Below are 18,335 nucleotides of genomic sequence, written 5' to 3' on the forward strand. Positions count from 1 at the left end.
TGAACTGTACAGCCAAACCTTCTGAAGTTCATCCTCAGTTAATTCAAAACTCAATTTTTTTCTGATGCTAAGAGTTAATAAGAGATTTGGACTGACAGTGATTTGGGGTTAAAGCCCAGGTCATGTAAATATGTTCTGAGATCAGCTGAGATAGAGAAGAACTTTCCAAAAGGCAATATAACCCTTTAGGATACATCAGGCTGTTGGAATGAATTATGGGAAGAGTGTGGTTGTTGCCCTTAAATAACACAGCAAAATTTGAAATCTATATTCTACATGAGATGCTCTTTCATTCGCCCCTCAGGAACCTGTCCTGAAATATTCGGTAGTAAAAACATGGTCAAGAAGGTTAGATAGAAGCCAGAAGAGCATCTTTAACCACTGACAGCTACTATGGAGAGAGAAACAAAGTACCTCTTCCAAGGTGGTATCTGAAATACCATAGCCAGTCACATGTAGACGTTCAAGGTTTTCATCCATAGCCTGAAAGAGGCCATTAAAGAAGGCCTTATCTGCCTTCGTTGGAATCACATAGGTCAGCTCACTCCCACTGTTCTCTTTTAGGAATGCTTCTGGTATATAGAACTGTACCAGAGATGTGACTTGACTGATGTACTCAGGATCCTCGATTTCAAATGAAGAAGGCTGTGCAGAAAGGAAAACAATAATAAATGGAGTTTATATGCCATCAGAAAATTGTAAAACAGGTCAAACTGAAAACAAATATGGGGCCAATGCTGGAAACCCTTCCTCAATTGGGTAGTCCCAGTGAAGTTCCTGGGTCTAACCTTGTGAGCAAGAGACTACTCACCATGAGTAAGGGATTCCAGGATTGGTCCTCTATTCAGCAAATCATCAAAATTACTAATTTTCACTATGTTGCTAGATTATTTTATGTGCAAATTAATTCAACTATGAAGGTTGCGAAAAACATTTACTATACACCAGTATTAAATAGACCAAGTCTTCCCTTCATTGCTGGTTATACAAGATAAAAGAATTACCACATTTATCTTGCATGTAAATTACTAGCAGCGTTGCAAGGTTCCCTCAGAATAATTGATATGACCTTTTCTTAGCTGGAAGTACATATTGTGCACAATTCTGTCACCATACCTTTTTTATGAGTGTTAGACGGTATCCCTGGCCATATGTTTCCTTCAGATAAGAGGGAGGACCACAGCACCTCAGCTGCCCCTGCTGCAGGATGGCAATGCGATCACTGAGCACTTCTGCCTCATCAAGATGGTGAGTGGTGAAGATCAAGGTGCAACCTACCCCAGGAAGAGCAGTGCACACAGATTAAGACTTTATTTTAAAATGTTTTCGCATGAGAGAGACTTTTTTTTTCCAGGAGGATACTTGAGGCGATAGTAATTCTATAAATGTACAAGCATGTACTTCAGTATGCAGAACACAGACACAAAATGCCTGCTAACATGTGTCCCATTCATACTCACTGAGACTATACAGATTATAAAACAGTGCAAAGTTTGGACTAGAATCTAAGAGAGACAACAACAAGCAGTTGTAATTTCAAGGCTGAGAAGGTGTTTTGTGAGATTAAGAGATTCTTAAAATCACATAACTCTGGTGCCGGTTTCAAGGGATCATTCACTGTGGTTTATTCCAGCTAATAGGGAGGGGAGGTGCCTGCTATCTCAGAAGCTTACCTCCTACAGTCAGTTTTAGCTCAGGACACTTGAAAATCAATGGAATGGTTTGACTGATGAGTATTTTCTTTAGAAGAAAAATATATGCAGCCATATGGGAAAGTAAGAGCCCCCCAAAAATGAAAAAGCAAAGTCAAACAGTGATGAAAGTAGGAGATAACCCTTTTCATCCAGGGCAGGATCAGCATGGACTCATAGCTAAATTGAATCTTGCATTAAATCCACTAGATTTTTCAAACCGTGGTTCAAGACCCAGAACTGGGTCATGGAATGGAAGGGACTGGGTCGCAGCAGCTCTGGTCAGCACCGCCAACCAGGTCATTAAAAGTCCCATCAGCGGTGCTACAGAGCTAAGGCAGGCTAGTCCCTATCTGTTCCGACACCGCGCTGTGCCCTGGAAATGGCCAGCAGATCTGGCTCCTTGGTGGGAGGGGGGCCATGGGACTCCGCATGCTGCCCCCACCTTGAGCACCGGGGGCTATGCCTGCGAGAGCCGCACGGAGCTACTTGCACACCTCTGCCTAGGATTTGGACCTGCTGCTGGCTGTTTTTGGCGCGCAGCGCATCCGCAGTGCCAGGACAGGCGGGAAGCCTGCCTCTGCACCCCAGCTGCGCCGCTGATTGGAAACCGCCAGAGGTAAGCACACGCCCCAACCCTGCACCCTAATCCCCTGCCACAGCCCTGAACCAGCTCCCCCCCGAACCTCGGAGCCCTTTCCTGCACCCGAAACCCCTCATCCCAGCCCCAGCCCAGAGCCTGCACCCCTCCCACACCCTACCACAGCCCTGAGTCCCCCCCAAATCCAGAGCCCTTTCCTGCACCCCAAACTCCTCATCCCGGCCCCACACCAGAGCCTGCACCCCCAGACCAGACCCCCTCCTGCACCCTGCCACAGCCCTGAGTCTCTCCCCAACCCAGAGCCCTTTCCTGTACCCCAAACCCCTCACCCCAGCCCCATCCCAGAGCCTGCACCCCCAGCCCAGAGCCCTGACCCCCTCCCACACCCTGAAACCCTAATTCCTGGCCCCACCCCGCAGCCCTCACCCCTGCACCCCAACCCTCTGCCCCAGCCCTGAGCACCTCCCGCATCCCAAACCCCTCATCCCCTGCTCCACTGGGTCACGGGCATCAACTGTTTTCTTCAACTGGGTCACCAGAAAAAAAAAAGTTTGAAAACCACTGAACTAAATCAACCATCTTTCCTGAAGACAAAGAGAAGTAAGCTTTGAATTTTAGTTGTCTGCTTTAAAATTTCAACAGCTGAATGAAACAGTTATCTCTGTTAGGATTTCTGTTCAGCAACTGGAAAGCAAAATACTATTTTCAACCACCCTTTGCCTGGGAAGGATGTTCACCAGAACATGAGATAAGTTTTGTACCAGCCCTGTACTTCAACAGAATGTCCCAGATTCTCCGACGTGAACATGGATCCACACCACTCGTGGGCTCATCTAGAACAACTGTCTTTGAGTTTCCAATAAAGGAAATAGCAATTGAGAGTCTCCTTTTCATTCCCCCAGACAGGGCTCCAACACGTTTGAACTGATGGTGGGATAAATCCACATCTTCCAGGGCTCTAGAATAAGAATACAAATAAAACCGTGACCTTTGAAAATTGCAAGCCTTTTCAGATCAACTACCACATCATCCCAACCAGTGGTGCTGGAACATTTTGAGTAGTGGGGGTGCTGAAAGCCAGCCCTCTTACCCTTTCTCCCCCGCCCCAGAGCTGAGTCTGGGAGCAGGGCTGTGTCTCTGGGAAGGGGGGACCCAGACAGGGTTAAGGGGGCTGAGGCTGTGGCCACTGCTGGGTGCTGGCGTGGGGCCCGGAGCGGAGCCCCAGGCAGGGGCTGGCAGCCAGGACCCCAAGTGAGGGATCTGGAGCAGAGCCCTGGGAGTGTGGGCCAGGCATGGGGTCCTGGGAGTGGAGCCTTGGGAGCAGTGGATGAGGCCAGGTGCGTAGCTCCAGGCCAGCAGCTGGGGTGGCGGCCGGGACCCGAGGCCCAGGTGCAGGGTTGGGGAGTGGAGTGCAGGGTGTGGAGCCAGCGGCTGGGGAACGGGCCTAGTGGCTAGGTCCTGAGCTGGGGAGCAGAGTCCCAGGTGGCATGGTGAGAGCAGAGCCCTGGGTGCGGAGCCAGCGTCTGGGGAGCGGGGCCAACCCTCGGGACCCAAGCCAGGGAGTGGAGCCCTGGGCTTGGGGCCAGCAGCCCTGCATAAAACCTGGGGGTGCTGCAGCACCCTCCCGCACCCCTACTTCCCACGCCTATGATCCCAACCCACAGCAAAGTGACGAAAAGTCACTTGTATGCAAAATATCCATGGGCAGTTCAAGTACAGATCAGCATATATAACTATTCAGTTTCTTCTGGTATCCACTGAAAAGTAGTAATAGTAATAATCAAAAAAATTCTTATTTTTAATGGCAACCTCCTGAAATATACTTTTAATGGCCTCTGTACAGGCTAAAGAAAAAAAGAATTCAAAATTATAGGCCTCAACCATGTTCCAGTGAAGCCACTGAGAGTCCTTCCATTGATTTCAATAAGCTTTAGATTAGCCCCTCTAAGAATCTGGAGGGAGTGGGGAACAGTTCAAGGACAGCTGAGGATAGTTCAAGGACTCTGAATTATTATTTAATATTTGTATAACCTAGAGTTACCAACTTTCTAATCGCAGAAAACTGAACACTCTTGCCCTGCCCCCAAGTCCCAACCCATGTCCTGACCCTTCCCTGGGGCCCGGCCCCCCACTCACTCCATCATCACCACCCCTATCGCTCGCTCTCCCCCACCCTCGCTCACTCGCTCATTTTCACCAGGCCGTGGCAGAGGGTTGGGGTATGGGAGGGAGTGAGAGCTCTGGGGTGGGGCTGGGGATGACGGCTTGGGGTGCAGGAGAGGGCTCCAGGCTGGGGGGGTGGGGCCGAGGGGTTTGGAGTGTGGGAGGGGTCTCCGAGCTGTGGCAGGGGCTTGGGGTGTGCGATGGGGTATGGGCTCTGGGCTGGGGCCAGAAATGAGATGTTCGGGATGCAGGAGGGTGCTCAGGAAGGGGGCTGGGTGGTGGAGGCTCCAGGAAGTGCTTACCTAAGGCAGCTCCCAGGAAGCAGCAACATGTCCCGCCAGCTCCACTTGCTGTTCCTGCCTTCAGACACCGCTCCTGCAGCTCCCATTGGCTGTGGTTCCTGGCCAAGGGGAGCTGCACAGCCAGCGCTCGGGGTGGGGAAATTGCGTGGAGCCCTGTAGCCAGCGGGACATGCTGGCCACTTCCCAGTAGCCGGGCAGAGTCATGCAGGGAGCCTGCCAGGCCCACTGTACTGCCAACCGGACTTTTAACGGCCCGGTCAGCAGTGCTGACCGGAGCCGCGAGCGTCCCTTTTTACCCAGGTATTCCGGTCGAAAACCAGACACCTGCTACCCTAGTATAACCACCCAGGCAAGTAAAAACCCACACATTGATCTGAAAGAAACAATTATAAGAACTAGAGGATAATTAGCACATTCTGCTTCTCCTTAAAAACAAGAACTTGAAGGCCACAGACTTGCAAAGAGATCCCCCAATGCAAACACTTACGTCTGTGTGGTGTCCCATTATATCAAACAGATGCCAAACAGAAGCAATGGTATGAAGCCCTGATGAATTCAGCTTGTAAATAGGTGCCAGATTGAAAGGCAAAGCCAACAGAACAATATAAACAGCAGCAGAGCACATTTCCCCACACTTTGTGAAAGGTCATCTCTTGGGAAAAGGAGGTAGTTTATTTGCCATAGGCTAGTCAGTCCTTAGCCATTGTTTGATGCTGCCTCCATGTATTATGTGGACACCTGTCCAATGAGAACTGGACTGCAAGACCACTAACTTATTTCACATCACCCAACAGCCATTGGCTGCTAATTATGTTCTATCACTATCAGCCTGGATTGATTTGAACTGGCAAGCAAAAGACAAGATATCCCAGTGCTTGTCTGCTCAGTCCTCCAGTCCTTCAAAGTAATTTCCTACTTTAAAGAAAGCAAATTTCTACAGCAAAGAGCTGAGTTTATATGAATAAATACATTTATATCAAGGTATACACAGCAGGTTTTCCAATCTTCTGACAAGCTACATTAAAATCTTGTGTTGCTTTGTTTAGAAAAAGAAATGTTACTGTTGCCTTAATCTTTTTTTTTAATTTCTCATTTCTGTATTAGCCTTAGCAATGGGGGCCTAATTTGATACAAATGTTCTGCTTCCCATAAAAATATCCAGTTAGTGGCAAGAATCTATCCCCCGTGTCTATGAGGATCTTGCATAGCATTGTTATTACATGGTTCTAGGGTATTCAGAATTCAGTAGTCCAAGTTCTATAAAAGAGAGTTTCCACTTCAACTATGCTTTAGCTGAAACCACTAGAGAATTTTTTTAAACCTTGTCTGTAATATTCTTACTCTAATTTTTATTTCCATAATTTTATTACTGAAAATTAAGATCAGGAAATACATTTACAAGCCAGAATTTTAGAACACCAAACCCATCATTAGCGCTCTCAGGATTCCAATAGTTAGGGCTGACTCTCCTAGCATGAGGCTTTGTTCGTTCACCACAGTGTTCTTGGACTGGTTTTGAAGGACAGCCTACATACAGGTTTCCCACAAGGAAAATAAGAACCACTAACCTACTGACTTGCTGATGTAACTGTTTCTTTGTCCATAGAGGTGCTTTCACTGAGCCATAGAACAGCAGATGCTCTCGCACAGTTAAGGTGTCAAACAGCACATCATACTGAGGGCAAACACCCATCTCCATTCTGATAGCAGCCAGCTCAGTATGTATATCCCTTCCATTGATGATGATGGTCCCAGAGCTGGGCGGGTACAGGCCTGTCAACATTGATCTGATACAAGAAATAACAGTGTTGTTGTAGCTGTTTTGATCACAGGAGAGAAGCAGAAGAGCTCTGTGGAGCTCAAAAGCTTTTCTCTTTCACCAACAGAAGTTGGTCCAATAAAAAAAAATATATTACCTCCCACTCATAAGAAATAACACAAATTCAATAAAACCACCACATTCAGGACACACTATGTTGTATCCTGAATTTGATCAATTCACTTCTGGCAATATTTTCTTCTCTAGTAGCAGCATTATTTAAATGATGCTGGAGTCTGTATGGAGGAAACCTTGAGATTAATGCAAAAATGGTTATTAATAAAATTATCATTTACTCTTACAATGTTATCTTTACTGATTTTAAGAAAGACCTACATTTATTTGTATACTCATTGTGCTTGGAGATTTGAACACATATTTTCGTTTTTTGGTTGCTTATTTTATTAAACGGAATGTTCAATTTTATTAAATGGAATTCTTTAGGCAATCTTCTTTCTGGCAACCATTGACAAGTCTCAAGTGCCAAAGGAGATACCTTTGCTATAAAACTCCTGTATGTTTATACAGGGTCTAAAAATTAACTTTTATCTTCAATTTTGCTTTAACTTTCTATGCTACTTTCTTTTATGTTTTTAAAATGTACATAAGCATTGGTTATTGTGATGAGTGTTTTGCATAAAATAAATATTTAATACAAATCTTTACTTGAAAGATATAAATATATCGCAAAAGCAGATCGTAAATCCAAGAACCATTTTGGTCCAAAGACCATAATAAAGGGGTCTTATAAAAAACAGGACATCTTTTGTGTAAGATTCCAGGTGATATAAATATGATCTTACCTTAACAAAATTGTATGATGATATTTATGCTTTAGAAAGAGTCTTGCCTTTAAAAGAAGGTAAGGATGTTTTGTTTAGAACAAAGGAAAATGTATGGATGTGGTGTTAACTGTAAAACTAAGATGTAAAGTGGGCTTTCGTTTTATCCCACCCTCCACACAGTCTCGTTCAACACAAAACCTCTAATTTAAAACCTATTCATAAGGTGCTAAAGAATTTTCTTATTGAAAATAATTTCTTCTATAAGCACTCAAAAGCATTCATTCTTCATACTAAGAAAATCCCGGATAGCTGGAAAATGTTTTATGGAAGTTGTTGGTTACTTTTATCTACCTCGTTTTTCCTTTTAATGGTTCAAAACTTTGTTTATTCCTTAAATGCTTTTGAGATGTACAGCTGCAAATATTTTATCTAAATGAAAAGTTTTTTATGCAATAATTTACTAATATCTTTGCTAAATGGTAAGATGCTTCATGTACTATTATGGAATCCACTGACCTTTCTGTGACTGGCTATTAGTGTAAGAAGTCATTTGAGTATACATTATTAATTTTTTATTAATTGGGGGTGGGGGGGTAATTAGTTATCTGGCAATGCTTAAGCAACTTCCTTACCAAACTCCTAAAAACAAGCAGCACCTCTCCAAAGATTGAGTAGGAGAAAGGACAATAATTTATTTAATGAATACTGAAGTTTAAAAACCTCTCTTCAACAATTAAGTTTAAGACTAATTCAAAATTGAAAAACTTTCAGATCTAACATACGGGTGGCCTGAACCTATTTGAAACAGAATTTCAACTCCTGATGAAACCTACTGAATAGCTCAGAAAATGGACTGAATAAAAAGTTAAAACTCTAACATTAAGGATGTTCTGACAGTTTCCTACCACAAAAAAGCAAAAGCAAGTAGAAGTTTATATTTACAAGGGAGGGTTTTTACTAAGACCAACCCACAAAGGCATTGAGCCAATGAAACAATGACAACAGCTTATCTTAATCCTACCAAGTCTGAAAGAGGTGTTTTCTCCTCTTTCCGTGAAATTAGATGACGAGAAGTGCATAAAGCAAATGACCAGCAACACTCTGCTCTCATCCTCAACTTTGCAGAATTCATCACAGTTCATCCTGTTCATCTCTGCAACTGAGCTGTGACCAACTACTAAGAAGAAGACAGACACTGAACAGCATTAAGAGGAAGTAATTTTCTAGCTCAAATGGCATCACCATCAAGACTTCAATATGGATTGGTGAGATGAAGTTGTAGAGGGCTGCCAAGGAATTAGATTTAAAGTTTTCTTGTAATGATGTTCATGTGATATTGAAATACCACTGTAACTTAGGATATCCATAGTTTCTTCCATTAAACCACAAATTGTTCAGACCATTTATTTCTCGAGAGGAGCCATTGGCTAACCTTTGGTAAATAGAGAAAGAGAAACAGTGGGATTTAATTTGAATTTAAGATTCTGGATATTAATTAACTTGCCATTCAAAGAGTGGTCTTGAGACTGGCTTCTTTTGAGTAACTGACAAATACTTTCTTTGGCTTCATAGGACTCAGTTAAGATTTTAAAACCTTTACCCATTTATAAACTATGTTATCCATCATAAACACAACAGGACTCACCTGCCCTTGAACAAAATTATTTTGCCCATCTATAAGATGTTTTAGTTAATAAGGATACTTTGACACAGGACTCTCTACTAATTTTGGGAATAAAAGGACCTCTGTCAGGGCGGACAACTTTCAAAGGTGTAACCTGTCCAAAGTTCTCCACAGACTCATACTGTACATAGAAGAGTTTGTAACTGAAGTAACAATTGTTTATCTTTTGCTTTTTATTTTTCACTTTTCCTTTCCTTGGTAAGGCAGTCATAGTTACAAACTGGTATTATTTTGCTTGTTTTAATTGCAGTTTCCCCTTAATCCTGGCAAAGAACGCCTTGTGACTACAATAGTGGGAGTCATGTCACTGAATTAGCATTATGAGAGAGAATTAAAGGTTTGCCCTGCTATTTCTTGTTTCTCTACATTGTAAGTTTTAGTAATTTTTTTTAAATAAAATTACTTGGGGCTCAACAACTTGAAACACCCCTTTGTACTCCAAAAGTGCTTTAGGTAGATCTTCAACTGGTGTAAATTGGTATACTTCTATTAGGTGTACTGGAACAACAACTTGCACAAGTGGAGTATTTGGCCCTTTATAATTACGGAAAAGTTTCTAATGGTATAATCTTTTTTTAATTAAACCCAATATCAATAATTCATTATCTCTCTTGCTATTTCCTGAACAAGGCTCATTTGTCTAGCAGGCAGAAAAAGAGAGAGAGAGAGAGATCAACTGACCAGTGTTTCCTGGTTAAATATGATATATCTCTCACAGTTTAGCTGTAAATGCAGGGTTAAATCTCTAATTCCTAATTCATGAAGGTCAGTTCTGCAGTCCTTACCCATGTTAATCAAGTTGACTAAAATATAGAATCCAGTTCATTCTCATTAGTAATTTATGTACCTGCAGGGGTTGAGGAAAAAATGGTCGGAATTCTTGATATTTCTTTAATATAAAGGGCAGAAATAAATTAACTTTTTAATTAAGCCAGATTTTTTAAATGTTTTTCTTTGTTATTTCTGCTTCTTTTCAACTGTCAGAACATCCTCTTCAACATCCAGGAAGAAAGCTTGCAAGTTCAGTAAACCTCTAAGATCTCCATCTGATGGAAGCATAGATGTGAGGAAAAGAGAGAAGGGTTTCCTTCAGGTGTCTCTGTACCCATGCCCACAATAACCCCACGTCGCCCAGCTACCACTAAAGCTGCTTAAAACAATAGCTTTACCACTGAGGTTATGATAAAGGAGACCCAATTTTCCACGGCAATGCATTTGTTTTGCCAGGGGCACCATGGCACAATAAATTAATTTAAGCCGTCTTAGTGACATCTTTTGCATGGCAAAACTGTGCAAGAACAATAACCAAGCAAGGAGATGGAGTAGCTCATTTGCTGATATACAAAACATTTCAAGGCACCAGATAAGGTAAAATGTGTAGTTGGCCATCATTCAGCAATGGACATACATTATTGTAGTCTTGCCAGCTCCATTGGCACCCAAGAGAGCTGTGATTTGACCCTTGTAGAAAATGAGGCTGAGATCTTTAACTGCAGTCTTTTTGTTGTCTGTGTATTTTTTGGTGAGTGACATCAGAATAACTCCTATTGGGCTTCCTCCTTCACTCATGCGTCTCTCATCTGGGGGCAGAGAACCTGTGTAAATGAAGAATAAGGCTTTAAAAGCACTGGCAGTTATATAGTGAAAATTTATTGGCTTTACCTTTCCTGAAATGGTCCTCACTGCTGTAACATTTAAACTACAGGGTCAGGTGGTATAAATTGGGATAGCTCCATTCAAATCAATGCTGCTATGCCAATTTATAATGATCAAGGATAGAGTCCACAGTTATGCTAAGTATCTAATCAGTGAAAACGTTTAATTGCAGCTTAAAACACTCAAACTAAAACTGATAAACATGTGTGCACATGCTAATACAAATATACACATATATAGTAATTATTAAAAAGTTAATGTCATCTATTAAAATGTATTTCTTGAATAATGAGATTTTTACAAAGGAACGAGCAAAAGTGGAGATTGCGGACCAGAGAAAATGGGAACAATATGGATTGACTAAATGGAGTGGAGAAAAAGAAATGCACACAACATGAAGGAAAAACAGACTAGTGTTTGGAAAACCAGTTCTGTTTAAATATGAAACAACCAGAACCTCTGCTCGTTGCTCAGTCATTTTTCATATTAGCATAAAGTTAGTTCTAACCCCTTCCAACAACCCTGTGACCATCCTCCAACTAGACTTTGCCAGCTTCCCTGCAACTCATACCAACGTCCTTCTCCTGGTTCATCCTCCCCTTTACCTTTCCTGGACTGTGTTTCAGAGGCCAGAACCTTTAACTCTAGCAGCCCTTTCTGCTACTTGATATGAATCCCAGGTGCCTCTGGAGCCTAATACAAAGGTGCTGGACCCTGCCATTGCTCAGGTGAGAGAGAGAGACTGGAAGGAGAAAAGAAAGACCAAGAAGAGCAAAGACTTGTCAGGACAGAGAGAAAAAGTGAAGGTCTCTATCCAAAGAAAACATCAAAGGTAAACGTGAAATCTATTTTTTGGAGGGACCTGTTTGTGAGGAGAGATCACTCTGTGGAGGGCTTCAAACTCAAGATAGTTCAGATAATATTCCAACTAACATCTACATATTTAGACATTTAAGTGAACCTCTGAAGCTTCTGAAATTTTCCCTTCAGTAGTAGAGAGGTATTGATACAAAATTCTCGTGGGTGACTGGGATTTCTGGCTTCCACTATAGATAGCTGAACCAGCCCAGATAATTACCAGATAGTATGTAATTTCATATAGTCACAGAAGACTGCCAAGGCCCAAGAATGGATGTGGGTGACATGTGTTCCTCTATCCATGAATTTTTAATCAAAATAAATACATGACAATGTAGTGAAATGGGCCTTGGAGAAAAGAAAGAAATCAGATTTTAAAGAGCAAAACATGTAAGGAATGCATAAGTAGCCAAACACAGAACTGGAATGAAATAGTGGAAATAGTTGTAGGCAGCGGTAGCCCTGGAAAATAGAGATGATAAGTGTGTTATTAAAATGTGAGGTTAAAAAAGAGAGCCAGAAAGGGCAGAGTTTAGATAACAAGACAGAATGAAAAAGAAAATTCACATAAAAGACAAACTTTTCACAGAAGCAAATAGAAGATAAAAACAGAGCCTGATGTTTGATTTCATCTGAAAAAAAGTGTAGCTGAAGAAAAACAGAACTCTGGCCATGAATTTTAATGAGCACAAAATTGTACAGTGTTCACTAACCTGAACAACACTGTGAGGAATGTCAAAGGGACCTTAAAAAGCTGGGTGAATGGGCTGCAAAATGGCAGATGAAATTCAGTGTTGACAGATACAAAGTAATATCTATTCAAAGAGTCATTTGAACGACTCATACTGTAATACCAAGGTACCAAATATACAGGAATGACAGAATAGGTCAGGCTAGTGGGAGAGTGGCACTTTATGTGAAAAAGCATTGAGTCAAATATAGTAAAAATCTTAAATGAATCAAACTGTACCACAGAATCTCTTAGAAATTCTGTGCTTGAATAATTAGAGAATAGTAAGAGGACTATACTACTGACCACCTGACCCAGATGTTGATGGTGATTGTGAAATGCTCAAGAAAATTAGAGACAAAATAAAAAATAGAAGACTCAGTAATAATGGGGGATTTCAACTATCCTCATACTGATCGGGTACAAGTCACATCAGGATGGGATTCAGAAATAATGTTTCTAGACACATTAATGACTGCTTCTTGGAGCAGCTATCCCTGGAACTCACAAGGGGAGAGGCAAATTTTGATTTAGTCCTAAGTGAAGCACAGGATCTGGTCCAAGAGATGAATATATCTGAACCGCTCAGAAATAGCAACAACAATATAATTAAATTTAACATTCTTGTAGAGGGGGGAAATAGCAAAGAAACCCACCACAGTAGCATTTAACTTCAAAAAGGGGAACTACACAAAAATGAGGAAACTATGTAAATGGACATTAAAAGGAACAGTTATACGGGGAGATTACGATGGATCAGTGAAGTGCCTGGACCACTACCAGTGACTGGAAAATCAATTATCATGCTTATTGACAAAAACAGCCAAGTTAGTGGGCCCGTGTTAGCATAACTAAGCCAGGAGGTGAGGGAGTGTGAGCGACCACAAAAAGGGAGCCTGACCCTGCATCCTTCCTGATAAGATCTCTGTTGAAATTGCTGAGGCATGGGTTTTAGAAAACAGGAAGCTTATCTATATTTGTACTCTGGGATGTGTTTGTCAGGGCCCTCAAGCATGCAGACTTTGAAAAAACATATTTTTCTAATTAGCGGTCTGAAGAAACTTATTGCTTAAACTCTGAAATTGTTTGCTTAAAAAGTTTTTTTTGATTGACATGTTATTGTCATACTAACAATAAATAAGGGGGGAGAAGTTTGGGTAGTTGGAGTACTTTGTGAACAAACCTGAGGTTACCCAATGGCAGATGGAAGACAGGACATTGGATGGCTGTCATTGTGCCACTTGAAAACTGCTCCAGGCTTTGGTAATTATTGGGGGTTGGGGTTTTTTACTAACCAGTTGGAGACATATGTAAGTGCTTAAGACTAAATAAAGTACAATTTTAAGTAAGAGCACTCTTGTACTGTAATGTCAATCATCTATCAGTTGGATGGCCATGTCCCCATTTACTTATGTCCTGCCTCTGCCTCACCAAGAGTAAATGTTACCAAGAGCTTTGGGTTCATAAAGCCCCGGATAACACAGTCACAAGAGTGAAATGCCTGCAAGCTGCATGGAAACTTTAAAAACACCAAATAGAGGCTCAAATTAAATGTATACCCCAAATTAAAAGAATAGCAAGAGAACCAAAAAATGCCACCATGGCTAAAAAACACAATAAAAGGAGCAGAGACAAAAAGGCACCCTTTAAAAATTGAAACTCAAATCCTACTGAGGAAAATAGAAAGGAGCATAAAAGTATAAATAGGCAGGCCAAAAAAGGATTTGAAGAGCAACTAGAAAAAGACTCAAACTAACAGCAAACATTTTTAAGTAATCAGAAACAAGAAGCCTGCCAAACAATGAGTGGGACCCACTGCACAATCGAGGTGCTAAAGAAGCACTCAAGGAAGACAAGGCCATTGCAGAGAAGATAAATTAATTCTTTGCATCAGTCTTCATTGTAGAGCATGTGAGGGAGACTCCCACACCTGAGCCATTATTAAGTGACAAATCTGAGGAAATGTCCCAAATTGAGGTGTCAATAGAGGTGGTCTTGGAATAAACTGATACATTAAACAGTACTATGTCACCAAGACCAGATGCTATTTACCCAAAGGTCCTGAAGGAACTCAAATATGAAACTACAGAAATGTTGTATGTAACCTATCACTTAAATCAGCTCCTGTACTAGATGACTGGGGGATAGTTAACCTGATGCCAGGTTGTTGGTTTTTTTTAAAAGACTCAAGAGATGATCCTTGCAGTTACAGGCCAGTAAGCCTATCTTCAGTACCAGGCAAACTGGTTGAAACGATAGTAAAAAAACCAGAATTATCGGACACATAGATGAACACGATTTGTTGGGGAAGAATCAACATAGCTTTTTCTAAAGGAAAATCATGAATCATGGGCTGGGGGGGTCAACAACATGTTGACAAGGGTGATGTGGTGGATATAGTGGATAATGGATATTGCACTTTCAGAAAGCCTTTGACAAGATCTCTCTTACTTAAATAAAGTAAAGATAAGAGGGAAGGTCCTCTCATAGATCAATAACTGGCTAAAAGATAGGAAACGAAGGGTCAGTTTAAAAAATGGAGACAAGGAAATAGTGGGAAGCCCCAGTGATCTTTACTGGTGCTGTTCAACATATTCATAAATGAGCTGGAAAAAGGGGGTAAACAGTGAGGTGGCAAAGTTTGCTGATCATACAAAATTACTTAAGATAGTGAAGTGCAAAGCAGACTGCGAAGAGTCACAAAGGGATCTCACAAAACCAGGTGATTGGGCAACAAAATCGTAGATTAAATTCAATGTTGATAAATGCAAAGTAATGCATACTGGAAAACATAATCCTAACTATACATACAAAATGATGGGGTCTAAATTAGCTGCTATCACTCAAGGAAGATCTTGGAGTCATTGTGAATAGTTCTCTGAAAACATCCACTCAGTGTGCAGCGGCAGTCAAAAGAGCGAAAAGAATGTTAGAAAGCTTTAAGAAAAGGGTAGACAATAAAACAGTAATTAATTATATAAATCCATGATACGCCCATACCTTGAATACTTCGGGCAGTTCTGGTTACCCCATCTCAAAAAAAATGTATTAGAAATGGAAAAGGTACAGAGAAGGGCAACAAACTGGATTAGGGGTATGGAACAGCTTCCATAAGAGGAGAGATTAAAAGACTGGGATTATTCAGTTTGGAAAAGAGATGACAAGGGGGATATGATTGAGGTCTATAAAATCATGAATAGTGTTGAGAAAGTCAATAGGCCCCAGGAAAGCGTTATTTACCCCTCACGTAACACAAGAAGCAGGGATCACCAAATGAAATTAATAGGCAGCAAGTTTAAAACAAAATGCAAAGTCAACTTCTGGTTCTCATTGCCAGGGGATGTTCTGAAGGCCAAAAGTATAAGTGGGTCCAAAAAAGAATTAGATAAATTCATGGAGGATAAGTCCATCAATTGCTATTAGCTAAGATGGTCAGGGATGCAACCCTATGCTCTGGGTATCCCTAAGCCTCTGACTGCCAGATGCTGGGACTGGATGACAGGGCGTGAATCCCTTGATGATTGCTCTGATCCATTCACTCCTTCTGAAGCATCTGGCATTGACCACTGTCAGAAGACAGGATACTGGGCTAGACGGACCATTAGGTTAACCCAGTATGACCATTTTTAAGCAATGAGTTCTAACTGAACTTTATCCGCTCAGACATCTTTGTGGACAGCTCATTGAAAACTTTTTACTCAACAAAATCTTTTTAAATAAAAAAAAGCCAACAAAATGTTAGGATGCATGAGGAGTGAGATATAAATTTAAACTTAGACTCAACCAATTATAGAAGATGGATTAAAAACAGTGAATTACGCAGAAAAAGAAAATAATGTTTACTAAAAGGCTCCTGCTATTACAAACCTTCATTGACGAAAACCAGATTGGAATTTAGATGTTTCCTTCTCTTCTCTGTACCACACAGCTCCTTCCAATAAGAAATAGTAAAGGGGAAGTACCATGGCTTTCTGAACCCCAATCTTCCTAGATGTTAAATATAAGAGAAACATTTGAAACATTTTCAAAATTCATTTGTTGCTCAAGTATATAAAATAATCCTATTATCCTATATTTCTGTTGTTGTTGTTTTCCAATGGAACAGGGCTATAAAATCTTATCTATACTGCGTAGCATAGGTTTTTATATAGCACTTTTCTTCCCAAAATATCCAAAAGCACTTTGCAAGCTTTGGGGCCAATCTTGCTATCTCAGAAATCAATAGAACTTTTGACACTGAAATTTTCTTGTGGAAATGGCTCTCTCATCATTACCCTGGCATTTAATGAGACAATCCAAATAAAGATTTTGGTCCAGATCTTGAGCTAAGCTTAGTAAGGCTCAGGGTAAAGGTGTGAAGCTTTTTACCTTCCCGAATCTGGGCCAGTCCCTAGCATGTGCCACCTGCCAAAAGGTGCCATTCTAGCAGCAAGAGATACCAAGTGACATCTTAGCCACAACTGCTTTTTTCCAGATTTGCTTCCTATACTAGGGGAGGGAGGAATGATGTAGAACCTGCTGCACCAGTTGAATGGCACCAAAGATACTTCTCCGTACACAAGTGGAATCATCAAGGAGACAGATTTGCTACCTTTCCAGCTGCTTTGCATCACCATGGCAATACAAGCCAGCTGGCAGAGGAGCAAGGATCTGGCCTTGTACCGTAGTACATTTACACAAAGGGGCAGAATTATGGCTGTACATATCACCTTAACTTTTACATTTCCTGACCTTTTCAGTGCTTCCCTCAGCATTCACTTAATGTGGTTTTTGTATCCATGGAGTCACAGTACGTGGTACTGAATAGTAAGTGACATTCTTAATTTTTATGTGAAAGGTTTTTGCCTGAGATACAGTTATATTATTGTATTCCCTTCCATTTCCATGTCAAACTTCTCAGTTATTCATTTTGAAATAAATATACAATAAGCAGAAAAAAAACATGTAATATGCCAACTTGAGCAAGTGTAAATTTCAGGCCATGAAAAGAGATGTTTAGAAAGCATTCCAAATGGCCCAACAACCAACTTAAGGGAATTAATTAAAAAAACCCAACAACCTGGAGATTGGAGGAAAGATGAATCCCACCTTCTGAGAATAAATTTGGGATTTAATTCATTTCAATTGTGACCCAGAGTTACTGGTGGTGAGAGATGATAAACAGGAAATCAATATTGTTCATTAGCATTCTGAAAATACATTATTAATAAACAACCTTAATAAAGCGGCCCAATCCTGACTCGGACAGAATACCCAGTTAACTCAGTACGAGTTCCTCTACTGGACGGAACTCTGTCATTACGTAGTGTCAATCAGCCTGAGAAGTCCTATCCAATTATCTGCTCTCCTTATATGCATACACAAATGGACTTCATACCATATTACAATTCTAGCCCACCAGTTAGCGTCATTCACTGACCTATGGATGCATGAAGGGTTTCTTAGTCTCACTCATAGCAGTAGTCATGTATTTTGCATGTCAGAAAGCCCTAACTCAGAGGCATCAAAAATTTAATATTTTAACTATAAAGGAATGAAAAAGTAGAACTCATTTTGGTATTAATAAATCTATGTGTGCTTGTTCTTACCAGGAATTACATTGCTGAAATACCAGCCAACTAATAAATATAGAATTGAATCAAAGAAAATCATCCAGCTAGCCCATCCAAAGGTCATGGATCCTCCTTGTGCCAGGGGCTGGTACATGTTACTCCATTGAATTCCTAGTAATAAAAAAAGGTCAACACTAAATCTGTAGAGCACCACAGGTAGCAGGATCATAAACACGTGAACACCAAACTCTCAAGAGGTATTTGAGCACTGACGAACAAAAAAGAACAATGTTAATAACTGTAATTTTAACTGAATAGAAACTAAATGTTAGGCTGCTCCATCTCTATGTGCAACAGCAGGTAACATTACTGCTGAGCAAATGTGAAAGAACTCGTAGTGGAAGCGAGTTTTTAAGAAGTTTATTATTTTATTTTAGCTGTCCTTCTATTTTAGTAAAAAGAAAAAATAGGACTGCTCGGCAAAATGCTGAATA

At 41.0% G+C, this 18,335-nt stretch overlaps 1 protein-coding gene across 1 annotated transcript in view; it reads right to left on the bottom strand.

Annotated features, from left to right (window-relative positions):
• ABCA13 (ATP binding cassette subfamily A member 13) overlaps positions 1–18,335 on the bottom strand; it is a 230,961-nt gene that overhangs the window by 147,596 nt on the left and 65,030 nt on the right. The window contains exons 20-26 of the mRNA XM_077808719.1: positions 17,878–18,012; positions 16,157–16,276; positions 10,454–10,640; positions 6,326–6,544; positions 3,054–3,250; positions 1,117–1,274; positions 415–645 (exon numbers count right to left, since the gene is read on the bottom strand). Coding sequence (XP_077664845.1) covers positions 415–645; positions 1,117–1,274; positions 3,054–3,250; positions 6,326–6,544; positions 10,454–10,640; positions 16,157–16,276; positions 17,878–18,012 — 1,247 coding nt within the window. The remainder of the gene's footprint in view (positions 1–414; positions 646–1,116; positions 1,275–3,053; positions 3,251–6,325; positions 6,545–10,453; positions 10,641–16,156; positions 16,277–17,877; positions 18,013–18,335) is intronic.

The sequence above is a fragment of the Eretmochelys imbricata genome, chromosome 2 (genome assembly GCF_965152235.1).
Source record: "Eretmochelys imbricata isolate rEreImb1 chromosome 2, rEreImb1.hap1, whole genome shotgun sequence".
In the NCBI taxonomy this organism is placed as follows: domain Eukaryota; kingdom Metazoa; phylum Chordata; order Testudines; family Cheloniidae; genus Eretmochelys; species Eretmochelys imbricata.